Source organism: Podarcis raffonei, chromosome 12 (genome assembly GCF_027172205.1).
Source record: "Podarcis raffonei isolate rPodRaf1 chromosome 12, rPodRaf1.pri, whole genome shotgun sequence".
NCBI lineage: Eukaryota > Metazoa > Chordata > Lepidosauria > Squamata > Lacertidae > Podarcis > Podarcis raffonei.
In genome coordinates this window covers 10707309-10735308 of record NC_070613.1, presented here as the reverse complement: position 1 = coordinate 10735308, position 28000 = coordinate 10707309, and the positions used below count along the sequence as shown (strand labels likewise).

Here is a 28000-nt window from a genome sequence, read left to right as displayed (position 1 = left end):
GAAAGCAAAACAAGGCAGGATCAAATGCCATTTTTTTTACCTCTTTTATTTTGTTCCAGCTGCAATTGAAGCTTGCCGTGGGAGTCTAAATGCTTATTCACCAAATGAAAAAGAAGCCAGATTAGCCAGAGGTAATGTTTGTTCAGTCAAAACTTCAGATGCAAGGGAACTACTCTTAATACTGTTGTTATAGCTGTCAAGTGAGAGGATAAAAATTTCTCTAGACTCTTGTAATTCAATAGCCAAAAGATCTTTCTTCAGTGAGCACTGTTGGCTGAAAGGTGCTTCCTTAAATTAGCACTGATGGCTTTTGATGGCTGGTGGCAGCCTGCTACTGAACACACTCTAGTTGTTTTGGTGGGAATTTGACAGAAACAGTTGGAGAGAACCTAGTGAAGGAGGCAGAAATCACATTTTGTTTCCTCCCCAGTTAAATGCTAAAGAGCCTTGTAGGTGTGGGAGGGTTTCAAATGACATGTTATTTGATTTGGGGGAAACCAACATGGGTTAAAACCCAGCAGTACTGGTCTTGGCTGTTGCCTGCTTCTTCATGTTCATTTCCTATTTTTGTAAATATAACATTACATAAAAAGATAATCGAGACTGTTCTCTCACAAGGAAACCGATCCTTTACAGAGCTGCCCCTGAAACTTCCTACTATTTGGTGAAATGGGAACAAACCCGTTTTATTATATCGATGGCTGAAATAGCAATATCCAGCCTTTAAAGTGAGTAATTAGGGTAGACAGCCAGCTATATCAGATTGGTGCTACAGATTAATGCACAGCTGACTGCACTAAGGCATGCATTTTATTTGCAGGGCTGATTTATGGCATGGACCTATGAGCCACTGCATGACATGGTTATTCAGACTCGCTGCTTGGATATGTGTTCCTGACTTCCTGACCTGGAATGAGGCACAGCTGGGACTAATTTGGCTGCCTTGTCCTCCTGGCCCTCCAGCCTCTCAGTGGCTCCTGCAAAATAAAGCAGGAAGAAGATTCTTCAGCAAGCTCTGCTCAGAGCAGCCCACTTGCCCCATTAACCAGCCTAGTCCACCCACCTAGTGTGGAATGTGTGGGTCAATTCACATGTAGATTTCCTCACTTGATTCTTGCAACATCAAGTGATGATTTGCATCTGTGAATTGGGCTTCCTCTGCAATAACTTGACAGACATAAGAACATAAGACAGGTGTCCTCAACCTTCGGCCCTCTAGATGTTTTGGACTACAATCCCCATCATCCCTGACCACTGGTCCTGTTAGCTAGGGATCATGGGAGTTGTAGGCCAAAACATCTGGAGGGCCAAAGGTTGGGGGTGTCTGGCATAAGAATTGCCCTGCAGGATCAGGCCCATGGTCCATCTAGCCCAGCCTCCTGTTCTCTCAATGGCCAACTGGATGCCTATGGGAAATGCACAAGAGGGACCAAAGTGCAACGATGCTCTCTCTGCTTGAGATTCCCAGCAACGTATTCAGAGGCATACCGGCTCCAGCAGAGAAGCTGAACGCAGCCATCAGGGTTAGCAGCCTTCTTCTTCATCTAGACCAGGGGTCAGCAAGGTTTACCTCGCCTGGGCCGGTTCACTCCAGTGGATAGCCCTCCGTGGGCCGGATTGCGCGTGTGCGTGAGCACACCCAATTTCCGGCATCTGCGTCTGCACAGACGCGATTTTCAGTGCTACAGAAGTGAGTCCCCGCGCTGTGCTGGTTTAGCACAGTGCACGGGGACTTGCTGAGCGAGCGGCTCGATTTGGGGGCAGCTCGTGGGCCGGTTAAACGACTCCCGTGACCGCTTGTGGTCCATGGGCCTTAGTTTGCCTACTCCTGATCTAGACTAATCCTCTTTTAAAGTCAGTAGTCATAACTGCCTCTTTAACTATGCAGTGGATGAATTAACTACATTGGTACTACTGGTTACGAACTTAATTCGTTCCGAAGGTCTGTTCTTAACCTGAAACCATTCTTAACCTGAAGCACCACTTTAGCTAATGGGGCCTCCCGCTGCCGCTGCACCACCGGTGCATGATTTCTGTTCTCATCCTGGGGCAAAGTTCTTAACCCGCAGTACAACTTCTGGGTTACTGGAGTCTGTAACCCGAGGTGTTTGTAACCCAAGGTGTTTGTAACCCGAGGTACCACTGTACTTTCTTTTTTCTGTCCTGAATCTTCCAACATTCTGCTTCTTTGGATTTCCTGAGTTCTAGTATTATGAGAGAGGGATAAACCCATTTCATTATACACTTTCTCTGCACCATACATAATTTTATACACCTCTGTGTATGTCACCTCTTACTTTTTCTCTGTATGAAAAATCACTTTGTACGCAAATAGTTCTCCTAGGTTTAATTCCCAGAACCATCAGGTAGGACTGAGAAAACTGAGTTGCTGGCATCTATCTCTCTTGAGAGACAATGGAGTATGCCTCCAGGGGTGAAGTCAAACAGCTGCATTAGCAGCACCCAAGTGACCTCCCCGGGGGTACAAGTCTGTACAGTGTGTATGGACCTCCTGGGCTGCCCAGATAACAAAAAAAAAAAAAACAAAAACACCTCTTGGTCTGGCTGATGTGGTCCAAAGGAAAGCAGAGCAATATGTTTGGCACCAGCTTGGCTACAGGAATTGCTGGAAGGAAGCATTCAAGGTGCCACCCAACCTTCTTAGGGACTCCATTTCGGATTTGTGTAGGGTTTACTCCTTAGCCTTTTCTTCTGAAGATATCCCACAAAGCAGCGGAGGTTTAGGATCAGAGTCTTCCTCCTCCCAGATGGGCTACCTTCCCAGGTTGACGAGCCCCATCTGCCCCTCACTTCCCTCTACAGCTCATGCAGAAACCACCTTATTGACCGATGGACCCACCATTGGTCTCGTTCGGTCAATCTGCCTATAGAGGAAGTCCCTAACTCGTTCGGTCAATCTTCACAGGTAGAGGAAGTCCCAAACTCACTGAGGGTTTGAGACCCATTGGCTCCCTTCACCTGGTTTAGCCAGCCAGTCAAAGCCATTCCTGGAGTGCGGGCACTGCCGCATGCTAACAGCTTCTAGGAGCCACAGGTGAGAGCTGAGTGCAGGGCAGGGACTAAAGGTGGACAGTCTACCCCAGAAGGAGCACGACATGTCCCCCACCAGAGGTACTACCTCTCCCCTATCACACCCCCCCCCAAGAAAACTGCAGTGCAGTGCAATCCTCTGACTGGCAACACTGAGCTAGACTGACACATCTGATAAAGCCCAAGTTCTGATCCGGCCAAAGCTTCTCTTGCTCGTCCTCACACTCCCCATTGCCCTCACGTCTTGCCTTCCTTGGAATTCCATATTGTGTGTGTTCCTTTAGCACCTTGAGATACAAAACTTTCCATATCACTTATATACCGCAAGGCATTATGCATTTCCAAGAATCTGTTGTTTAAATCCTAGTAAAAACAGCGAAGAGTCTTGCGGCACTCTTTCTGCTACAGATCCTAGTAGTTTCTGCTACTTAATTCAGCTTTCTTTAGGACCTTGTAGAAATCTGAGGGGTGGTATTTGATCCCCCACAGAGCGTGAAAAGACGGACAAGTTATGCTCTGCACAACTGTATTAATCTAAGAAACAGTGAAAAAGTTTTGGGGGAGAACTGGGTAAAAGGAGAGAGAAAGAGAGAGAGGTTTCGGAGTCCTGCAGGGATCTTGGCAAGCAGTTCAGATGAGCCTTCTTCACGCACAACTGAAGGGGGTAAGAACAGGAGACAAAAGGCAGCTAGTCTCTCTAAACAGGAAGACTTTTAAAAACCTTTTTTTCCTCTCTGCAGTGCTGCAACAGCCGCCCCAATGAATTATGCTAAACTCGGACTCAGGATCTGCATAGGCACCTTCTTATTACAATGCAAAAAGCCACTGGAGAAAGTTAGGATTTAGGAACTGCCTGAGAGTCCAGGCAAAACTATTTGGCTCCATTAACCCAGCAATCTGTCACCCCCTTTTCTTTCTTTCTTTCTTTCTTTCTTTCTTTCTTTCTTTCTTTCTTTCTTTCTTTCTTTCTTTCTTTCTTTCTCCCCCCCCCCCCTTTTCTTTTTCTTTCCCCTTATCATGGAAGGAAATGAGATCTGCCTGGAAATGAGTTTTGCGGTTACTAGATTGCTTTGCTCTCTGGAGTTTGGGTCCTCTAGGATTTTTCCTTCCACCCCCCTGGAACAATGTGAAGAAGCCTGATCCTGCAGCGCGGATCCCTGCACTTTCTGATTTTAATTTTGTTTTTTTGCTTGTTCGCCTGGCCGTAGTTCGCGCGTAAAAAGATAACATTTTTGGATGAAGCTTCTCTGAAGGCGAAAGGGGGTGTGCGTGTTTGCTTATTTGGCTTCTCTCCAACGACACCAGAGATCATGAGCAAGAGGATTTCCCCTCGGGATGGGGATTTGAACTGAAGTAAGCGAGCAGCTCTTGTGTGCTGTGTCTACATGTAATAATTATATATATTTTTTGAAAATCTACGAGATTGCTAGGCGGAAACATGGGAATGGTGCCGTGTGGGAGAGGTGGGGGTGTGCAGACTTGATTTGCCTTATTGTTTAGAAAATGAATTATGATGTAGCTTTGTGGAGAAATGGACAGAGGCGCGAGAGAGACGTGACTCCCTGCGGGTGGGAAACTTGCACAGTTGGGATGGGTGCTTCTCTCTGGGGACATTTCACACGGATTGCTGTGGGGGCTTTTTCTGAGGGAAGAAGGCAGGCGCAGCTCGGGTCATGGGGGTCACCGTGTGGGGCTAATTCGCACCCTTGTATTCTGCTCCCTCATGATATTACGACCGGCCTCACCAATCTGCCTCAGAAACCCCTCCTCATTCCGAAAAAAGGACCCACTCCCCACTGAGGGGGGGTCTTGGGAAGGCACCCAACGTGTGGCACCCAAGGGGGGGAGAAGAGAAGAGGTTCGCTGAGGGAAGCGGCAGCCCAATAAAAAACCCAAACGCCGTCGAGTCGTGGGGAGTTGTGTGACCCTGGAGAGGAGAGCGATGTGCTGACTTTTGTTTTTTACACACGAGGAGGGGGTTTCTTTTCTTCTTTTTGTCCTTAGGACAGGAAAAAGAAATACATACATTCGTGGCGAGGGAAACAGTGGGAGTTATAGGGGAGCCTTGGGGGGTCCTGAGGGAAACTTTGGAGAAAGCAAGAATGCTGTGAGGGGGGGGACAGGAAACAAAGCGGAGAGGAGGACTGCAGGCATATATATCTGCGGTGCGCGCGCAAAGGAAACAGGAGAGACGTGGGGGGTGGGCGCTGCGGATTTGGGTCGGGGGCGTTGCTAGTTGTGTGTATGCGCGCCCCCCTTTTTTCTTCAGAGAGGGAGGGAAGCGGGCAGGATCTGCTCCGTATCCTGTGGGCGAGGGTTACAGACACAGCCCTGAGGCTTCTCCTTCTTTTTGTTTAAAGAGGGGCCGTGAGGGAAGTCCGGGGGGGTCTTTTTAGAGGAGGCGAGGGAAGCCTCAGCCCACCCAGACATGGGGGGTGGGGAGGCGGTGGCGTGAGGGAAGCAGCGCAGACATGGTTATGGGGAGGAGCTGGCTGTCTCCCTTCCTGGGCGAGGCAGGCGAAAGGGGTCTTGGCTGCTCCCAGACTTTCCCGCCCTCGAAGGGGTCCATTTCTCCACACACACCCCATTTAGGAAGGTTAATATCCTGCCGTCAAAGGGGGAAGCGATTCCATAAAGAAGACCTTTTTCGGGTTGCTTCTCCCCTGGCCAACCCCTTTCCCTGTGAGTGTGGACTTGGAAACAAAAAGGCGCTTTCACACCTGAGGCTTACTTAGGCTACAATCCTGTACTCTTTTTAAGAGTTAGGAATAAGCCCCACTGAGTTTAATGGGTTTGCCTATTGAGAAAACATGTATAGGATTGTGGCATTAAATTGAGGTTTAGGGGATACCTGAGATGGAATATAAAATATCTGCACCACCTTGGGGCGTGGGCTCAATTTTGAAATAATTTTGATTTTAAAAATTAAAGGCCTTTATGTAGGGCAGGGATCGGGGCACTTGTGGGCCTGCAGATGTTGGAGTCCATCATCCATAGCTAGTGTGGTCTATCAGGGATGATGGGACCCTGAGAATCATCCTGCTCCAACCGTCTGCAATGCAAGAATATGCAGTTGCCCCATACAGGGATCAAACCTGCGACCTTGACGTTATCAGCACCATGCTCTAACCAACGCATAAATAGCACAAGAGGCAGCCTCAAAGACAGTGTTGATGTTGCACATAGAATCATAGAATTGTATAGCTGGAAGGGACTGTGCAATTATTGCTGCACCACTAGGAAAATCCTCCTCATAGCTGCATGTATATTACGCCTCTGTTCCTAGAGTGGGTGCAAGAATCAAGGCTTGAAATATATACAGCAGGAGCGGCTAAACTCTGTCCCTCCGGACAACGTTTGCTACAACTCCCCTGGCCATTGGCCTTGAGCATTGGGAGTCCACCAGTATTCGGAAGGCCACATGTTAGGCTCTCCTTCTTTACTTCTTTACTGTAAATTGCATTGTGGGTTATTTTTAAATGAAAAGCAGCATATAAATACTGTAAGAAAGTAAATAAACGTGGCTTGAGGAGGAATGTGCCAAGCTTCACTCTGTGGCCAGTTTTCATATTGAACCAGGCTGCATTCAAGATAATAGGAGCAGTTCACTGTGGTCAGGAACACAGGGCTCAGGAAGCTGCCTTATACGGAGCAAGACCATTGGCCTATCTTGATCAGTATTGCCTGCACTGACTGGCAGCAGCTCTCTAGGGTTTCAGACATGAGACTCTCCTATCCTTATCTGGAGATGCTCAGGATTGAACCAGAGATCTTCTGCATGCTACAGCCCCTCCCCCGGGGAAGTAAATTACTGCCATTTGATGGAATGGAAAGATGGATGGAGCCTTATCTGTATGCTTTCCTTTTGCCACTTCTTCTAGCTGCTGGATTAGGGCTGCCAGGTGCTTCACAATTTACTGTTTTACCTTTGCCAGTCCCAGGCAGGAAGCAAACTAGGAAGTGTATTGAGTTCTTGATGGGCTGTGATAGATTTTGCTGGTGGGCTGTGTTTGGCTTACACAATTTGTGTAGGCAGAGTTTGCTATGACAGGCTTCCCTTTGGCTTGGAGATATTAGCCCAGGCAGCCTTGTGCAGATTAAAGACAAACCCCATGGTATCTAGAGACTATTTTATCCTGGGATCAAGGCGTTGGGGGGCTGGGATAAATAACTGCCACCCCTGCTGCCCTCCCACTGAGATTTATTGCAGAAATGGTTTTGTATGTGTGTTTCCACAAAGGAATTTACTAATCTGAGGCAGCTCTGTGCCCCCCGCCCAGCCCACATATTCTCAGTATCCTTTAACCTTTGCCAAAGAATTCCAAGCATTTTGAAAACCTGGATTTTTGAAGCAGGATAAGTGTATGCAAACTAAGGATATGCATAATATTTGCGATGTCTATTCTGGTCACAGAATTTGATTTTCTTTGGCACAATCTTTGGCACAACAGCCGTGGCTGTTATTAAAATGACAGCAGCTAGCGTCAAAATAATTTGTCTTCCCTTTAGCTTTTGGACACTTGTGAGTAGCAACCACTATTTGCGGTGAGGGAGGAAAAACATATGGAATAAACTACAGAGTTTGTTGCTTGAACTCTTAGCCATAACTATAGCCCTCCATTCTTCAAGGTCTGGCATGTGATGTAGGTGCATCATTCAATATAAGTTTGCCTAAACTCTGCAGGGCAGCTTCCCAGACTCCAGATTGCTAAGGAACACTGGTAGCAAAGTCTCCTCTCCTTTTGCATCTTAGAAGAGACATGCCCAGAGCAGTGAAAATCACAGACAGCAGGGAAGGGGAAGCAATTATGTTGTTTGTCTGCATCTGATATGATTGCATGATCGGATCATTCAATCACACCTGATCAGCAGAATTACCTGTTCTCAAAGAAGGCACGCCCAGAGCCTCAGACAAGCCTCCTTTAGGCGCAGTAAGTACCGTATTTTTCGCTCTATAAGACTCACTTTTTCCCTCCTAAAAAGTAAGGGGAAATGTGTGTGCGTCTTATGACGCGAATGCAGGCTGCGCAGCTATCCCAGAAGCCAGAACAGCAAGAGGGATTGCTGCTTTCACTGCACAGTGATCCCTCTTGCTGTTCTGGCTTCTGAGATTCAGATTTTTTCTCTCTTGTTTTCCTCCTCCAAAAACTAGGTGCGTCTTGTGGTCTGGTGCGTCTTATAGAGTGAAAAATATGGTAGTTCATCCAAGTCATACCAGAATGCTCTGGCATACAAATTGGAATAACTGTAGTAGAATCATAGAGTTCAATTCAGTTTCAGCTGAAAGCTTACATGTGGAAAAACAGGGTCACTCCAGTGGCCTTTAGTCAAAAGTCTGGCCATGTTTTTAACCAGGCGAAGTTTTCAGATATTTTTTCAGGGTTTATTTTCCAGGGTTATTCTCATGTTACAATAAACAATGAAATGTTTAATATAATGGGTTTACTCATGGGGGAGGCGCAGGGGTTGGCCAGCTTAATGGTCAAGCTTCTGGCTAATATGGCTGTGTGCCTGAGCAATCTAGTATCATTTGTTATTGTGGTGTTGTTGCTCTTATCATTATTAATACATTTTTTCACTTTTCGTAGAGACCGCAACATCCCCCTACTGTTAGTTTTTGCACCAAAGATGATCCTTGGAGTTGGCTTGATGCAGCCTGCTGTTTTAAGGCCTACTCCTGATCCTTGTTTGGTTCGGACCCTATGAGATTCTCCACCCCAGCTCCTGCCTTGTTGTGGAACCCGCAGGATGGGGAGCAGTAGTTCGGCACTGAAAGTTTGCACTGATCACCAGGGAGGCATCAACTGGCTGAGCCTCAGCCCAGACGGCCAGTGGCTCCTGACAGGTAGTGAAGATGGCACTGCACGGCTCTGGAGCACTGCGGACAGCCAGTGCAGGGCCCATTTTCAAGGTAGGGTAAACCTTCCCTTAGCCTCTGATTCTGGGGTGCACCCTGTGGCAAATTCCCTCAGTGAAGATGGGAGCGGGGCAAAATGACTACATCTGAGGTGATTTAACCTTGGTCAATCCCTGTCTATGACAACTGAGAATTCAGGGATTCTCGCTGATCAAAGGCTAGCTATGTAAATGGATTAAAATTAATAGATGAGAAGGTGAATAAAGAAGAATGAAGCAGCAACATCAGGAAGCAATGGACATATGTTTGTAACAGGAGCGGGAAACCTAATTACTTTTAAAAATTAATTTGGAAAACATTTAACATTTAATTTGGAAAACTAATAAAATTAATATATATAAAAAAGAGAATTCAGGGATTCTCTGTCTGTGGCAGGGCACTTGTACAACATAAATCAGCTGCAAAAATTCTTAATATTGGTGTTCCTGTGACAACTTATTTCCCAAACTAGGTATAAATTAAAGCTGAGGCATGATGGAAGTGGAAACTGTATTTTTACTAACAAGTGCTTAATGAAGGATAAAGCAGTTTTACGGTTAAAGGGACAGTATTTTTTCCATCAGAAATGCTGTTTCAGGTGTAGCCATTCAGGCTTTGCCCACGGGTAGGAAGAGCATTGCGCCCGGGGGGAGGGAAGAAGGAGCCAATACAGACAGGTCCCCTTCACGGGTTTGAGCAATAACTTTACTTATACCATATTTTTCGCCCCATAGGGCGCACCGGCCCATAGGGTGCACCTAGTTTTGGGGGGGGGGAATAAAGACCCCCCAGTTCTCCCCCTCCATTTTTCATATATTTTATTTTAAAAATCCCATTCTCTCCTTATTCTCTCCTTTGAATGATTTCTTATTGAGTTTGTAAGCTTAGCCAATTCTAGGTATTCACTTAGTTTTTCTTTGTTTCTTTTGCAACTGAATAATCTCTAAGGGCTCATGTAAACAGCCTGATTGTCTGCTCTTAAGTTTGTTTTCATCTTCAGAATGAGAAATGCCACTTTTTATACAATTTCCATAGATTGACCTCAAAGTGATTAAAGAACATGGAAGCTGACCATGTAGGTAGAAGGAAGTGCCTATTAAACAACGAACTTGGTGGACTTAAAAAAAAAGAAAAACTATATTTGAAACAGTAAAAACATTGAGTCAGAAGAAGCTTGAATTTCCAAAGTGTATGTTAGTCATCTTTGATATAGATTGCATCCTTCCCACACATGTGGAGAATGTGAATAGGGGGAGGTTTAATTCCTACCCATTCTCTTGCTGAAATCCTTATGTGCAATTTACGGTACTTGGGAGCAGGTCCCATTGATCTCTATGTGAAAAACACAGGACAATGGCGGTCAGTGCTAACAGAGCAAAACATCAGGCCAGCCCATCCAGGGCTCTGCACTCAGGAAAATGAGCAGGGAGGCAGGGACCCCAGACCCCACAACCATTGAGTCCAGAGTTTAAAAATTACCTAACAGCACCACTGGATTGCTGGAGTGTGAATTTTGTTTTTCTTTTTTAATATATTTTTTATTGGTTTTTACACATGTTTTCCAAACATAACATCCCATCTTGAACAACATAACAGACCTTTGGCTATCACTGCCTAGGACTTCCATCAACCTGATAGACTGATGGTTTTCTAACTTCCTTTCTCATTTTGCATTTTTTTTATTATACTTATTACTATAAAATCCAAATCCTAAATAAACTCCTTCTTAGTCCTCTTTCGCAATAATTCATATAGTTCTCCTTACAAAACTTCTTGTGACTCTACAAGCGAGTCAATTGATTACAATTGTCTTTCAAATATATCGTGAATTTCTTTCAGTCCTTCAGGAAAGTCTGGTCTTGCTGGTTCTGCCAGCAACTCGCCAGCAATTTTGCCAACTCAGAATAATCCATCAATTTCATCTGCCACTCTTCTTTTGTTGGTAGTTCTTCCTGCTTCCATCGTTGGGCTAATAGTATTCTTGCTGCAGTTGTCACGTATAAAAACAATTTTTTATCATGCTTATTAATCTCTGTACCTACAATATCAAGTAAAAGGGCTTCTGGTTTTTTTTTTACAAATGTATATTTCAGCATTTTAAAAATATCATTATAAATAATTTCCCAGAAGTCCTTCACTTTCTTCCATTCCCACCACATATGGTAAAAGGTACCTTCTTTTTCCTTACATTTCCAACATTTATTATTTATTTTATACAACTGGGGTGTGAATTTTGAGGCATAGAGCTGTGGTTTGTATGAGATAGTAGAAAGCATGTTTTGAAAGGAGAGCAATTGTCTTGGGTGGGGGGTGGGGACCCTGCATAAGGACATATTTATATCACAGATTCAGAACAGGTTTCGCAGACATCTCTCCCTTTCCTGGCAATCCAGGGTATTGTAGTTCTTCAAGTGGTTGCAGATCTGTAGAGAATTCTAGGCAATGACAATCACACCTCCCAGGAATCCTTTGAGGGAAGTTCTGACAGACTAGCATAAGACCAGCACAAAGGTTCTTTCAGATCTGCCACAGTAATCGATTTAAGAGTGTGATGCAAACCTTCCTGTTACAAGACCAGGACAGGGAAGCCTGTCATCCTCCAGAGATTGCAGGACTGCAATCATCCCTGGACACTGGCCATGCTGCCCTGGGGTTGATGGGAGCCGAAATCCAACAACATCTGGACAGCCACAAGTTCCCGTTATAAAAATCTCCTTTTGTAGTTTTCGGTAAATTTGTACTGATCGTTTTTAGTTCTGTATATTTTTTTCCCAGGACATGAAAGCTACATCACATTTTGCCACTTAGAAAATGAAGCTGCTTTTACATGTAGTGCGGATCACACAATTCGAAAGTGGGACGTGATGACAGGCCAGTGCCTGGCAGTTTACCGAGGGCACACATCGATTGTCAACAGGTAGGTACCACAGAGTCTTTTATTTAGAGCTACCTAGATTTCTCACCTTGCCAACAAAGGTTCGTATAGTTAAAGCTATGGTTTTCCTAGTAGTGATGTACGGAAGTGAGAGCTGGACCATAAAGAAGGCTGATCGCCAAAGAATTGATGCTTTTGAATTATGGTGTTGGAGGAGACTCTTGAGAGTCCCACGGACTGCAAGAAGATCAAACCTATCCATTCTGAAGGAAATCAGCCCTGAGTGCTCACTGGAAGGACAGATCGTGAAGCTGAGGCTCCAATATTTTGGCCACCTCATGAGAAGAGAGGACTCCCTGGAAAAGACCGTGATGTTGGGAAAGATGGAGGGCACAAGGAGAAGGGGACGATGGAGGACGAGATGGTTGGATACTGTTCTCGAAGCTACCAGCATGAGTTTGACCAAACTGCGGGAGGCAGTGGAAGACAGGAGTGCCTGGCGTGCTCTGGTCCAGGGGGTCACGAAGAGTCGGACACGACTAAACAACTAAACAACAACAACAACAAAGATTTCTCCCCTCACTCAGCGTTCTCTGCTTGTCACAACCTGTAATCAGCTAACCTCCTCAGGTCCCCCATCCTTACTTCTGATTCTGTTCAAAACTAGTCATTTCCTCCCTATGCTGTATTGCACAAATGGATTGCCTAAATTTCTGCTACACATGCTCTTGGCTGTATGCGATTAGTTATTCCAGCAAGAATGCTGACGCAGCCACAGCCTGGGCAAGAGAGACGGACAGAAGAACAAGGAGGAACTGAACCGAATCCTCTGCTGGGAATGAAATTGGCAACAGCTGCACCTGATAAAGAGATTAAAAAGCATTGTGTTAAGCATACTTCTTAGTAGTAAAAAAGAAAGGAAGGGGGGATACAGCTAAAGCTTTGTTTAAAGATTTGGAATTTTGCCCTGCTGTTAATTACCCCCCAGAGAAGCTTAAAGCCAGACGTTGATTTGTTATGCTAAACGTGCATTCTGTGTGCAAGCAAGAAAGGGATCCTTTTCTGTGTGTGTGTCAGCTGCCAAATGTACTTCTCCTTTTTGCAAATGGAATTTCTAGATAAATTGGCAACCTAGGCTGGAATACAGAGGACCACCCTTAGGGCTACTATACCATCTTTAGGGTTGGACATCTGCAGTGTTCAGTTTTATTGCACTTGGGGAAATCTAGGGCTGTGATAAAGTTCACCTGTCCATGTGGCCAAGCACTTACAGTACAGGGCTGCACCACAATTTATTTAGGAAGAGCCACCATCTAGGAAACTATGGCTGGCATGCAACCATGGCTATTAGTGGATAAAGTTGAGAATTCAGCTGCCCCAGAATTTAATCTGACCCCATTTCAGTTAATCTAGATATAAATAAGTTTCTGGAAAAGTAGCTGGGAATTCAAGGAACTAGCACAGTATTTTTATTCCAGCAGGCTTCACAACTGAATTATGACATCACTGTATTGTTTTAACTCATTTTTAGTTTTATTCTACTGGATCTTCTGTACACCACTTAGAGACGACTGTGATTAAGCCGTATGCAAATTGGGGGAATAAAAATATATTCATGTGGGGTACTATGTTTAGTTCTGCATACAGCAGTTCAGCTAATAAAGCTGAGGGGAAAAGCTACAAGGATTATTAAGATTGCAGTCTTATTTACCTGAGTGTAAGCAACATTTCTTAGGGACGCGGGTGGCGCTGTGGGTAAAACCTCAGTGCCTAGGACTTGCCGATCGTATGGTAGGCGGTTCGAATCCCCGCGGCGGGGTGAGCTCCCGTCCTTCAGTCCCAGCTCCTGCCCACCTAGCAGTTCGAAAGCACCCCTAAGTGCAAGTAGATAAATAGGTACCGCTTTATAGCGGGAAGGTAAACGGCGTTTCCATGTGCTGCGCTGGTGCTGGCTCGCGAGAGCAGCTTCATCACACTGGCCACATGACCCGGAAGTGTCTCCGGACAGCGCTGGCCCCCGGCCTCTTAAGTGAGATGGGCGTACAACCCTAGAGTCGGACACGACTGGCCCGTACAGGCAGGGGTACCTTTACCTTTACCTTTAAGCCCCATTTAATTCTGTGGGACTTACTTTTCAGTAGAGGTGTATAGGATTACATGCTGAGAGTCTAAAACACAAACATTATAAGTACAGGTAGGTAGCCGTGTTGGTCTGCCGTACATAGCTGTCAACTTTTCCCTTTTCTTGCGAGGAGTCCTATTCGGAATAAGGGAATTTCCCTTTAAAAAAGGGAAAAGTTGACAGCTATGCTGCCGTAGTCGGGGGAAAAATTCCTTCCAGTAGCACCTTAGAGACCAACTAAGTTTGTTATTGGTATGAGCTTTCATGTGCATGCACACGAAAGCTCATACCAATAACAAACTTAGTTGGTCTCTAAGGTGCTACTGGAAGAAACATTATAAGGGCAGGCAGAAGGAGCTGGGGGGAAACTTCAGACTCTTTTGACATGTGGCTTATTCCCCTACCCCCAACAGGATTCTGGTTTTCAAGGATTATCTCTTCAGTGGCTCCTATGACAGGACAGCACGGTGCTGGAGTGTGGATAAGGAGAAGCCAATCCAAGAGTTTCGAGGCCACCGGAACTGTGTTCTGACATTGGCTCTTTACTCCTCCAAGGATGTCCTTGAGGATTCAGAAGAGGAAGAGTTGGAGGAGGAGAAATTGAGCCGGGGCTTCTTGGTGACAGGGAGCACAGACTGCACTGTCAAGGTCTGGTGGGTGTCCAGTGGGCGCTGCCACCAAACCCTGCTGGGACACACTGGGGCCGTCTTATGTCTTATACTTGATGCTCCTAACAGGGAGCTTTTTTCAGGCAGCACTGATTACACCATTCGGACTTGGAACATCGTGACTGGCGAGCAGCTCAGAGTGTTCAAAGAGCATCAAGGATCTGTCATTTGCCTAGAGGTAAGTGACTTGATATTGGCCTGGTTTGTACATAACACTAAACCACGGTTTGTTTAACCAAAGTGTCCTTTGTTTGAATGTCTGAACCCAGCCCAGCAGACTAACCACAGTTTGTTTTTGTTTTCTGGGAACAATCAGTGATGTGTTTTGTAGTTGGCTAAAACACCATAGATTGTTTGGTGGCACATTGGAATCCAGGTGTCTTGCTTAACCTTGGTTTGTTTGACCACAGCACCCAAAATGCATGCCAAGCTACAGGCATGAGGCAAGAGCAGCTGGAAAATGAACCAAGCTTCGGAGAATGAACCACAGCTTCTTTGAATGTATGCAAGGTGACTCATGTACAAGCCATGGTTAACGCTTAGCATTATGTGTGAATGTAGCCATTCACTAAAGCCAGTGTTGCTGCTTGGAGCAACTGGGCAACCAGCTAGGGTAGCATTTGTTGGGAAGAGAAAACAGCAGAGGAAGCCAGTGTGATAAAATACTTCTATAGTAATGGAACTAATGTAAGGAATGGCCCAAGTAGCGGCTGTTAACTTATCCCAGTGTCGTATGCTTAAATAAGGTATTTCCTGACAGATTGCAATACATACGTGGAGAGATTCAGGAAAAGTAAAGCAACTGTCAGAGTGTGTCCACAAAGGAGATGAACTGAAGAACTCCATGGCAGAGAAAAGAAGTAGGATAGTCTTCTGCATCTGATTGGGATGGAGCACATCCCTGAGAACTGTGGTCAGAAGGAACTTCTGAGCAACTCTCTTCTAGATTTCTTTGGTCAGAAAGATACAGAAATAGCCTTGAACAGCTGCATATATGCAGAGCATGTCTGTCAACTACTCTGGGTTTTTATTTTCCTTGTATTGAGGCAAGAGCTATGTACAGTGTGTGTGTGTGTGTGTGTGTGTCAGAGAGAGAGAGAGAGAGAGAGAGAGAGAGAGAGAGAGAGAGAGAGAGAGAGAGAGAGACTAATTCTAGGAAGAACATAGGAAGTATCCTTATACTGAGTCAGACCCTTGGTCCATCTAGGTCAGTATACACTGACAGGTAGTGGCTCTCCAGGAATTCAGACAGCATTCTCTCCTGGCCTTCCCTGGAGATGCCGGATATTGAACCTGAGACCTTCTGCATGCAAAGCAGCTGCTCTGTCACTGACCCATGACATTTGTGGTGCGGTAACCATTGAAAAAGGCAGCTGTGCAAGCATGGTTCCATGTGGGAAGCTGTGAAAAGCCATGCAACCCTGTGAAAAAATATATTTATATAATTGCAAGGGAAGGGACCACAGAAAGTTGGAGCGGGAGATAAATTATCACTATAAGCATGTTCTATCCACCACAAAGGTCTCCTTCAATGTTATGATTTGTAGACTAGTAGAGTGAGTAATGCTGGCCTTGGGCATAGAGAATGCAGGTTGAAATCCTGCTCAGCAATGACGCGCACTGAACAGCCTTGAGAAAGTTGCCAAGCTGGCTCACAAACACATGTCCATCACCACTCAGTGACTGCAGCACAAACGGGTGTTTTCTTCATGTTGAGTTGTCACAAAACAAATGCTAAGGACAGAACCCAGTTACCTCATGTCAACGGTGCTTTGCCTTTTAGTGGAATGAATCCACATGTTCAGCTGTGGCTCATCAGGTCATAGTGTTGAGCTGAATAAGGCACGTGCCTTGGGTGTACTGCCCAAAAGCTTCCGACACCTACCTCACAGGATTGTTGCAGAGGTTAACTGACGTTGTGATCTCATTGGAAGAATGTTATAAAAATGAATAAGCGTGAGGACTGTACCTGACTGCATGACTGCGTTTAACACAGGGCACTTTCAATGGATGGTTTAGCAAGACATTGATCAGGAAGCAGCTGTTACTTGCTCTATGCAGGGGATAACTACAAGGTAGAGATAGATAATCTTGTCTTTTACGTGTTGTTTTTGCGAACGCCTGTCCAGTAGTGGAAATGAGTAGGTGTCAATTTAAGCTTTCCAGGGTTGAGTCAGTCATGTGTGGATAGTGTTATCTGTGATTCCATGAAACATGTTGATGTGAACATGGCCAGGGATGAGTGAGAGGAGAAGCTGCACTGGCCTGCTGGAAATTAAATGGCTAAGGTTCTTCCTCCATGTTTTATGGGACGGCATGAAGCAAGTGAAATGGGATGAAAGCCATCCCATGTCAACATGACCTGAGAAATTTGTCAAATGAGTTTCCACCAAGTTCCTCCTTTCTTTGGGATATGAAGATACTGCAAGCACTACTGAACAAAGGGTTGCAAGCTCCGCTGGTGTGAAGCAGGGCTGCGGAACCTCTGGCCCTCCCATCATCCCTGACCACTGAGCATGCTGGCTGGGGCTGAATGGAGTGGGAGCCCAGCAAGCTCTGGAGGGCCAGAGATCCTTCCCATCCCTGTTGCAAAGGACGGATGCCTCCATGCTGTCTGCTTCTCTAGCTGTCCACACAGCAGAAGCGATTGCGGGGGACCTGCCTGGCCAGCTTCACGATGCAGCCTGCGAATGCCACAGAAGGCTACAGCATCTGTCTTTTAGGAGCTCAGGCAGTTGCCACTCGGCAGACATTCCCTAAGAGGTACGAGCGCAGTTGTACTCCTTGTTTTCCGTGATCTGCTCTGCTTTTCTCCAACAGCCGCTCTGTTGGGAAATTAGCCAGAGTGAACAAAGCCTTTTCCAATGCCAGCCAAGAAAAACACAGCAACAAAGCCGTTTGCTGCTTCTTCAAGCCACAGGCAGATTATAATTGGGATTTGTGTCTCCCCAGCTATTTTATTTTTTTTAAATCAGGCATTGTTGGGGTTTGGATAAGTTTGGAAGAAACCTATGGTGGAAAGGGCTCTTTCCCGCTTCTCCCTTCCCTTGCTAATTATGGGAAATTAATCTCTGCTCTTCTTGATGAAAGGCATGCCTGTTTTTCTAATGAAAGAAATTGAAAGCACGTTTCGCAGAGATTGGCCACTTTATTTTATCTTGACATAAATGAAGCAAAAATCGTGTATAGGCTTTCCTGTTAACACACTTGGTATGTGCCTCACGATATAGGATACCTTAAGCCCTACGGCTGCAGTTGTTTTTCCATTCCATTAGCCAAATGACTGTTGTGGGAGGTTGCATGAAATGTTTCTTTTATTTAAAATAATGGATCTCTTCTGGAAGCAAGCATTCCTTCAGGAGGAGGGGGAGGGGGAACCTGCACCAAACCGAAGTTTTCTGAACAAGAAAGTTTGCTGTTTTGTGGGTTTCTTGCCTATGTATGTTTTCTGTAGAGGAAAATAGCTGAAAATAAGAATTGGTAGGAGACATTGGCTTTGGTAATGGAGTGTGCAGCTTCTCAGAGGGTTCATCCAGACTTCCTTTTGTGCCACATTTCTAGGATCTCGTCTGCTCTTTAAAGCTATGTGTTGGAGCACTTTTTTGTTTGGCCTGGTGCTTTTCCCCATGAAAACCCGCTTTTTTACTTCTGCATTGGAGAAAACGGCAATCTGCAGAAAACCCGAATTGCTGCTTGTTCAGATTCAGTGTTAAAAAGCAGTTTTTACTGAGGAAAGCAGTGGGGGGGGAGGTGCTCTGACACCACACTTTAAAACATGGACCTCTGCCTAGAAAGCATGGGGCGAAATGTTAAGTGTAGATGAGCCCAGAGTTTTGTATCTGACCCAAATTTTAAAAAACTGCTTGCTATTAACTAAATACATATAGATTTGCTTGTTTGTAATCCTGAATTGAATTGCCACCTCCAGTCTATGTTACCCAAGTCATTGTGTTAGTCATTCTAATCCACTGTCTTTTAAATTAGAAGCATATACAAGGGATTCTTTGTACCTCCGTTTTCTGAGGAACAAATACGGTCGTACCTTGGTACCTTGCGACTCAAACGTTTTGGTTCCCGATCACCACAAATCCGGAAGTGAGTGTTACAGTTTGCAAACATTCTTTGGAACCTGCATGTCCAACGTGGCTTCAGTTGGTTGCAGGAGCTTCTTGCAGCCAATCAAAAGCTGCACCTTGGTTTCCAAATGTTTTGGAAGTCAAACGGACTTCCAAAATGGATTCCATTCGACTTCCGAGGTACCACTGTCCAGTCATTACCTCTCCTACAGACTATTGGATGTCAAGCTCAGCAGAGGTGGCCCTCTAGGTAGTTCTACTGCTCTAAGAAGTTCAGGAAGTTATGGAATTCACTCCCCACAGAGGTGCATCTAGCATATTCATTATGCAGAAATGCAACTATTTACCCTGGCCTTTGCCATCTGACACACACACACAGGCCACCCCAGTCTCTGAATGGTGAGAGATTCCAGGGGTTCCAGGTGCTCACCCAGGAATTCGTGTTTCCTTTTGGGAATGAGGCACATGGAGACTGTGGGGTCTTCATGATACGTGGTTTATTTACAGATATATGCAAAGGGATGGAGCTTCACTAGTTTTAAAGGATCTGCTCCTAATTATACTAGTGGAGTGAGAGCTATTTCATCTGTTCTTCTTTGACATCTCAAAGCCATTTGGAGGCCCACTGGGAGCCCTGGCTGCGTGCAGAACGTAAGATCAGAGGTCTGTGTTAGAGCTCCAAAAGCTGTGCTGCTTTCTACATTGCAATCATATCATTGAATTGTGTCATCGTTTTTCTTTTTGCAGGGGGAAGGCAGCGCCGAAAATGACCATGACTTCGAACAATGCTCCCTCGCGAAAGTGATCTTTCCTCTCTTTCCCCTCTTAGCTTGTGAATCGGCGCTTGTATTCAGGGAGTGCAGACAGGACGGTGAAATGCTGGTTGGCTGATACCGGGGAGCGAGTCCGGACATTCAAGGCTCACAAGCACAGCGTCAGCACTTTGAAATACCATGCTGGAATATGTAAGTTCCAACAAACCCTCCCAATTGCCTTTTCTCATCTTGTCTACTGGCGACAGATATGTTAGTTCAGGAACAACCACCTCCTGTGTATTCTCCTAATAGGAGAATTTTGCCACAGCTATCCAAGTCCTGAGGGTATGAAGGAGACAAGCATCCCCATGCTATTCTTCTTTTGTTAAGTAAGCCAACAACACAGACCTAGGCAGAAATGAAGAGTTTTAGTTCCTTATAAAAAGGGTGTCAAACATCTTGTTTCAGATTTTGAATTTTCTTTCCTCTTATCCTTGATGCCATTTTGCTCACCTGGCACACTTTGCTAGAGTTGAAGACACACTTATATTTTTAGACCAGGCCTGTGAAATTGCTTTTGTGTATGTTGCAGAGCTTGTAATGGCACCGCTTAGCAACTTTGGTGATTAAGTGGTATATAAATAGTTGAAAGTAAGTAATAAGTAAATTGGCTGCAAACAATAAAAATCTAACTGACAGATGTTGCAAGAAGTGAAAGCAGATGAATATCGATGAAATATCCTGTTAAGGATGTAGATTGTGAATGAGTGACATCTTTTCAAAAACTTAGCGGTGGTTATTGCTTTAAATCTCATTTTGGCGGCTTGCTATGGTCTCTGGTTAAACCAGTTATCCAGGCATTTGTGGAAAAACTATACTGCAGAAAAACCAAATACCTCTTAGAACAGGAGTGAGGAATTTACAGCCTGTGAGCCAATCCTAGCCTGCTAGAGAATCCAGTTTGGCTTACAAGGCCATTTCACCCAAACCATGCCCAGCTGATGTCATGCTGATGGGTGAGTGATGTCAGCTGATATACAAGAACAGGGTTCCATTTTGATTACTTATGTGTCACTTTTCCACAACAAGGTGTGCCCAAAGTGGCTTACAGCAAACATTCAAAGCATTAAAAGTACAAATATACAAAATATAGAACATGTCAGTAAATTCAAAATAACGAAAACCAGTAGTTTAGGAAACACATAATAAACTCAACATTACAAAGAAAAAAACAATCTAGGCTTAAGTACATAAATACAAATAAAATTTTCCATTGGCTGTTCCCCACAGGGTTGGGGCTGTGCACCCAAAGCAGCAGGATGTAACCCCTTTTCTCATCACCTGATGAGGTTGCTCATCAGGTGAAGGGAACACACTGGCATAGCACCCCCCCCGCCCCCGTCAACTTTGACAGGTAGGCAGGACCACCCAGATATCAGTAGCCTGAAGCCATTATGACATCAGATGATTGACAGATGGGTCAGCCCAGCCAGCTGTCATATTTCCATGGGGGTGTGGGGAGATAAGGATCTGGCATGTCAGGCTAAAAAGACTCCCTACCCTGTCGTAGAAGCATGTAGGTTTTGGCATGAACTCCCTGGAATGGATCCATGAAGCCCAGAGTTCTGGCCTGCAGAGAGGGGACTCTGTAACTTGAAGGCTGGAATCCCTTTCAGCCATATGGTAGGTAATGAGCATATTGGGTTGCGGCGGCGAGGAATTACGCTAGCAGCTAACTTCCTCCTCATGCTCCCACTGCCCATGGTCCAGGTGGCTTCATTCCAATGGGGCTTTCATCAGAGGTGCGCCTGGCAGATTATGCCCTTGGCATTAGTTGCTACCAGTTAAAAGCCAAATGTTAAATTGGGGCTCTTCCCCTGCTGGCAGTACCCTACCTTGCTAGCACAAAAGATTAAGCTGCATAGCCACACTGCAAATTATATTATGCTCCCCCCCCCCAACACGTTCAGTTGAATGTTGAGGGTACTTTAAGGCAATTTTGGGCTATAAGTGCAGAGGTATTCTGAGCTGGGTCTTTCTTTCTTTTTGGCCCCCTGCGCACCCTTGGCCTTGGTAGAAAAGCAGAACAGTCAGTTGTTCATCCAGAGATAGTCACACTCTCCCCTTCTGTAGCAGCAGACCAAGGCCTTTGCGTTTAAGGAATAAATGCTTCCAGATGGCACAAAATCATCCTGGCAGTTGGCAAACTTGGACTGTTCTCCTGATCTCTGTTAAAAAAAACCACCCAACAACGTAGTAATTGGATGTAAAGTAATAAATGTTCTCAGAGGGCGTTACTGGCTTTGCATGCCTTTTTTTCTACATATACCCAATCTGATACCCCTTTCAGACTTTATTCATGCTGACACAACCCCAGTTGCATATTGGATGTGCAGCAAGCATACAGCTGAAGTGGCACGATTTGTGCTGAAAACAGTTGCGGTTGTGTTTTGATGCCCATTCTGCATCAACAGGTTTCCTTCCCTCTTAGCCTGGACATGCTAGAATTGAAAGGGTAGAGAGGATGTTTGCCTACCTGAAGTAATCATACCAGAAAGCATCCTTGGCAACTAAAACTAAGAGTCTACCCCTTGCAGCTGAGCTGCAAAAAAGCTGCTGGCTCTAGAATGCTTTAGTGATGCATTCCTCCATGTCTTGTCATCTTAACACCATAGCCAGTCAAACGCTCCCTTATTCTGAGCCCGAGCCCATGCACACGAACGCTCATACCAATAACATAGTTGGTCTCTAAGGCGCTACTGGAAGGAATTTTTTTAATTTTGTTTCGACTACGGCAGACCAACACGGCTACCTACCTGTAACTAGCTCAGTATTGTTTACAGAGAGTGGCAGCAACTCTCCAGGATTTCAGGCAGGAGTCTGAAGATACCAGCCATCTAACCTGCAGGCAAGACATGCTCTTTGCCACTGAGCCATGGGCCTTGACTCTTGAGATATGTTTTAGCTTTGAATACAGAAAACAGGAGCTTAAGGATGAATTGGACGTCGTGTGTAATTCACTCCTAATGACCTTCCCTTCCCAATACACCTAACAGAGGCTGTGCCACTCTTTGCAACCCAGAACTGTTTGCCACCTAGACCCATTAATAAGAACTCATTGCTAGATGGGAGGAGAAAGATACCACGTGAGTGCTGGGAGGAGCTATTACCTCTGTGGGTGGTAAAGGGCAAAGAATTACCTTTAAGAGAGGACTCTAAATTTGACAGGCATGGTACCATTCTGGACCCTTCGGAAGCCTTTTCTTGCTTCATAGCATATCTGGATTGTAAGTGCAACCTTTGTTTGATTATGTTTATCACATTAACCCTGTGATTATGGGTTTCTATAGCAGGATACCTTTTCAAAGTAAAAAAATGCCCTGGGTTAATTGAACGAAAAAGAATATTTAACACATTCCAAATAGAAATGCCCCTTTTTAGAAGACACTAAGATTAAAAATGACTTGCTCTGTTGTTCAAACAATTAATTAAAGAAAAGAAAATCTCATTCTGCTTGCTAAGTGATTCATTGTTTGTGTTACATCCTGTGGTATATTTGGTCTTCGTGCCTAACTGATAGAAAAGGAAATTACATGGCTATATAGGGTGTTTAGCTTTGATTTAATTTATAATTGATGTCATAAATTCTTATTGATGTCATAAATTTTAAGGCTTTTTTTTGCATGTGCCAGTTGTTTCCATCTTTGGTATTTGGTGAATGCTTATAAATTTTAAAAAAATGTAAAGCTGATGAGTGCCAAAATATATAAGATAGTTGGGTTCAGTTCCCCTCCTTGTGAATTTCACTAAGAGAATTGGGAAAAGTGCCTATCCAAGCCTACCTTGCAAGTTTGTTGTGAGGATAAAAAGCGAAAAAATACATTACAACTCCCCTGACATATATTATTATTTTACTGAGTGCTATATTCAGCCTCAGGGTGGATTATCAAATTAGAATTAGCTATCAAAAAATGGGAATTAGCTGAAAATAATTCCCAAAGGGTTGGCACATTTACCTTCTCTGTTCCACCCCTTCCTCTTATAAGACTCACTTTAGGCTACAACCCTGAACCGACTTATCAGGGAGTAAGTTCTGATGAATTCAATGACACTTATCTTGTGTAGTTTGAATCTTCGCTTTGTTGCCTGCCGAGCTGACTCTTTGGGTTGAAAATAGGAGAAAACAAACATTTTAATAGCAAACGAATAAAAAAAACGTTATTCTGAAAAGGTCCGTCATCCTTGTTTTCATTACAGTGTTTACAGGAAGTGGTGACGCCTGTGCCCGAGCTTTTAATACCAAGACCGGCATCCTGCAAAGAGTGTTCCGAGGTCACAAGCTGGTTATTAACTGCATCCAGGTTAGCCTCACAAAGAGCAGCTGCACAACACTTGGCTATAGCTCTGTGGGTCAGGAATGGTTTGGTGTCACTTCCTTTACAAGCGCTTAAGGGTTCCTTCTGTTAGCTATTAATGGCAGGCTGGGCCATAGCTCACTTTTACAACACATGCCTTGGATGCTGAAGGCCCCAGGTTCAATCCTCAGCATCACCAGGTAGGCTAGAAAAGAGCATTGAAAAGCCCCTTCCTGCTGGTCCAGACAAGGCTCAGCCAGATGGAACAATGGACTGACATTGTTACCGATACTCATTGATTGATGACACTGACCAGATGCTTGGAAGCTGTGGCTGGATGGTTTCGTGGGAGCCGATTGAAACTAAATCCTTCAAAGACAGAGGTCCTATGGCTAGGTCGGGATCGCATGGGGATGAGGGACCAACTCCCTTCTCTTGCGGGGGCCCAATTAGTGCCATTGCCTTCCGTTAAGAATTTGGGTGTAATCCTCGACGCCTCCCTTTCCATGGAGGCGCAAGTTACAGCAACAGCCAAGGCGACATTTTCCCACCTTCGCCGCATCAAGCAGTTGGTCCCTTACCTTTCCCGCCCTGACCTGGCCACAGTGATCCATGCGACGGTCATCTCCAGGCTTGACTACTGTAATTCGCTCCACGTGGGGCTGCCCTTGAAGCTGACCCAGAAACTCCAGAGGGTGCAGAATGCTGCAGCGAGGCTTCTCACGGGGTCTCTGCCATGGGAGCATATTCACCCAGTGCTTTTCAAACTGCACTGGCTCCCGGTAGAGTACAGGGTCAGATTTAAGGTGCTGCCTTTGACCTTTAAAGCCCTTCATGGCCTAGGACCCTCGTACCTACGGGACCGCCTCTCCCGGTATGCCCCACGGAGAGCCTCAAGGTCCATAAATAGCAACACCCTAGTGGTCCCGGGCCCTAAGGAAGTTAGATTGGCTTCAACCCGAGCCAGGGCCTTTTCAACTCTGGCTCCGGCCTGGTGGAACGCTCTGCCTCATGTGACCAGGGCCCTGCAGGATCTGATTTCTTTCCGCAGGGCCTGTAAGACAGAGTTGTTCCGCCTGGCCTTTGGCTTGGAGCCAATTTGATTCCCTCCCTCTTTCTTTTTTCCTTTCCTTCTCCTCCTGCGATGAGGCTACATTTTAATATTTTAATGTTTCAATATTTTAATGTTGTATTTTAATTTTGTTTTTAAGTTGTAATCATTCAACTTGTTTTTATTATTGCTTGTAAGCCGCTCTGAGCCCGGCCTTGGCTGGGAGGGCGGGGTATAAATAAAAAATGATGATGATGATGATGATGATGATGATGCAGTGATGGATGTGGAAGATTCTTAAGAAAAAGGCTCTACTGGGGGGGGATTGTTTCCTTGCTCATAGGGTCACCCTATGAAGTTGATTTGCTTAGACAGCTTTAAAATAAGTTCCAGACCCATCCATGGTCCCTGGGTCCTAAGTTAATTCACAATATCCAACCAAATGTTGCTTAGGCAACCTGGGGATTCAAGCCAGCCCCCGTAGACTTCATACCTGGCTGCTTGCTAACCCCAGTCTGCAGGCTCTCAGTGAGCTAAGGCACATGCAAAAAAGCTCTTTCACCCATTCCTCCCCAGTAAACAGAAGTGGACTCTTTAGCAGAGCCCTCTCATAATTATGCACCCAACATGCCTGAGATGAAGGCCAAAAGCTTCCGTCAGAGCGAGCAGCGAGAGAGGCATTGGCTGTGCTCTTCTGTTATGCACTCACATTCGTGAGCCAAGATCGGCACATGGCAGTGAGCAGCTCCCTGGAAAAAACAACGCTCTATTGCTCTTTTGTGCTGCGTGGAGTGGGGCGAGTCAAGAGCCCTTTGTTTTTTGGATGGAGCCCGCAGGAAATGGGAGCCAGGAGGTCAAGATAATGATGCCTCCTCAGGTTTCGTTACATTTGAAACACTTTGTTAAAAATTACTTAGGTGTTTAAGTATAAATAAAATTAGAATTGCATCTCCTGCCACTAACAGTTTGAAGCTGGGTTCACGCACTGACTCCGGCTGGGTGTTGTGTCTGCTTCTGAGTGGCAGGCATTAGCAGGCCTCCTCTGCCAGACTTTGTTCCTTCTGTGCTTGCCACACTTTCTTCTTCTCATGATGCTGGAGGCAGGGTGAGGGGGAATAAAGGAGTACTTCCTGTTTTCTTTGTGTGCTCCCTTTGGTTGCACATGAACAGGTCCTGCCTCTGACAAAACTGTGGGTGTCTTTTCACCTGTCACATATCACAGATGTGAGGAACCTTTGGTCTTCCAGATGTTGCTGATCCCCTGAAAAGCATATTTGGGGAGGCAGTGCGAAGGTTGGGGTGTGTGTCAAAGTTTGCCAAGGGCCACTAAAAAAAGGCATTGAGGGCCACATACGGCCCTTGGGCAACAAGCTGAACCACCATACAGTCATACCTCGGGTTACAGATGCTTCAGGTTGTGTTTTTTTGGGTTACAGACCCGCCAAAACCCAGAAGTACCGGAACGGGTTACTTCCGGGTTTCAGGGGTTGCGCATGTGCAGAAGCACCGAATCGCAACCTGTGCATGCGCAGATGCGCCGCTGTGGGTTGCGAACGCTGTGGGTTGCGAACGTGCATCCCGCATGGGTCACGTTCGCATCCCGAGTGTCCACTGTACAATGAAATAATAAAGGAGGCGGTTGCTTTACACCTCTGTAACCAGCCTCCCCCCCCCCGCCATCTGGGATTGGACTCAGAAGGAAGGGAGAAAACCCCGCTCCACAAATGGGTTGTACAAAAAAAGGAACAGAGAAGCTGCCTCTTTGCTTCTGTGTGCTGTGTTGTGACTATGGTTAAGCTGTCCTTTTAAAATACGGCACTTTTGTTCCAGATTCACAACGAATTACTGTACACGGCCTCCCACGACGGCACACTAAGGATCTGGGACATACGGCAGGTCAGCAAGCGGAGCAAGCGGCGCTGGAAGGAGAGGTCGATCCAGGGCAGGCGTTCTCAGAAGGGAAGCCTGTCTCGGCTCTTCAACAACAAAGTGGGCTGCATGGTGCACCAGGAAAACAGGGGGGAGCAGGAGGCCGTGGAGCTCGTGTGATGGCTGGGCTGGTGCGAGAGGACAGGAAGCACCCAGTCGACTACAGAAGGGAACGCCTGAGCCAACTGACTTACCAAGCCAAATGCAGCCTGTAGCTCAATATACTGAGCAGGCCTATCAGGGGCTCAAATTCCATGTCCTGGCATTTCTGCCCGCCTGCCATAATCAAGCACCTGGCTGGCCACAGCCTTGTATCCTGGGTGGGCTGTATTCAGCAAGGTGGGTCACAAGCTGTGTGGGCACGATCCTGGCCTGATGCTGATGAAATGGCAACAAAAAAGAAGCAGGGAGGTGAACTATGACAAATACCTATTTCATGATGATCTATCTATTCTCATGAACATATAGAAATGCCCGTTTTGTTGGCCTACTGCAACACACATCATTTGTCGCCCAGAGAGATGTCTCATCCTGCACGCTGCAGGTGCAGATTTCTAAGCAACTGGGCCCGCAGAGCCAGTACCACTAGGAGCAGCTCAGAAAGGGAGGGGGCAAGGAAGACTCAGGGGTGGAAGCCATAGCTTTAACAGGTCAGTCATAGAAGGTTGGGGAGCCTGATGTCATGTTTAGGTGGCGTGTCACAGAACAGGGGTATATGGTAACTCCCCCCCCCCATTTGCTTTGTGCCCAGACCTGGAAAGGTTTTTAATGGTACATGCAGGAAAAAGCAGTTGTCATGCATTGGATGTGTACTTAATGCCTTGTTAACAACATATTCCCATTCCATAATTTAACACCAGGGGAAACTGCTTCTCTGGGTTTTGCAGCAGAGCCAGCTAAGCAGAGCACTGATTACTGATGTCTGTAATCCCTCGTTCTCTTCAGAGCAGTTTTGCAATTATTTGCAAATGAATCATGCTAAATGGATGGATAAGTTCATGAATGATGTGGCACTTTTACAACCTCCCCCCCCCCCGCTCCCCATAGAGCATGATGCATATGCAAAGCACATTGCATCCAAGGTGGGATCACAGCCACCCACCAATCAGCACTTTGCACAGCTGCCTTTCCACTTGGGGAGCCAGCACATTTCCCTATCTGCACTAGGCCATGGCTGTTTAGTGTGATGTGCAGAAATTGCCATTGTGGTGGGTTGTGAGCT

The 28000-nt window shown here is 45.7% G+C and overlaps 1 protein-coding gene across 5 annotated transcripts; it reads left to right on the top strand.

Annotated features, from left to right (window-relative positions):
- The first annotated feature begins 75 nt into the window (after positions 1–75).
- Positions 76–28000, top strand: WDR86 (WD repeat domain 86). Of its 5 annotated transcripts, XM_053410131.1 has the most exons (8): positions 3520–3715; positions 4260–4404; positions 8640–8962; positions 11723–11864; positions 14358–14790; positions 19518–19653; positions 23701–23804; positions 26680–27002. In XM_053410131.1, the coding sequence occupies exons 3-8, from the start codon at positions 8800–8802 to the stop codon at positions 26896–26898; spliced, it is 1197 nt and encodes a 398-aa protein (XP_053266106.1). In that variant the 5' UTR covers positions 3520–3715; positions 4260–4404; positions 8640–8799; the 3' UTR covers positions 26899–27002. The 5 variants fall into 5 exon arrangements, with proteins under 5 accessions (XP_053266109.1, XP_053266111.1, XP_053266106.1 ...); XM_053410134.1 differs by lacking the exons at positions 3520–3715; positions 4260–4404 and adding an exon at positions 76–131; XM_053410132.1 differs by lacking the exon at positions 4260–4404.

Excerpts from the sequence above, each read along its gene's own strand:
- WDR86 (XM_053410134.1), top strand. The coding sequence starts at position 8,800 with ATGGGGAGCAGTAGTTCGGCACTGAAAGTTTGCACTGATCACCAGGGA. Across the intron at positions 11,865-14,357 it reads CACACATCGATTGTCAACAG|GATTCTGGTTTTCAAGGATT; the intron begins GTAGGTACCACA and ends TACCCCCAACAG. Across the intron at positions 14,791-19,517 it reads GATCTGTCATTTGCCTAGAG|CTTGTGAATCGGCGCTTGTA; the intron begins GTAAGTGACTTG and ends TTCCCCTCTTAG.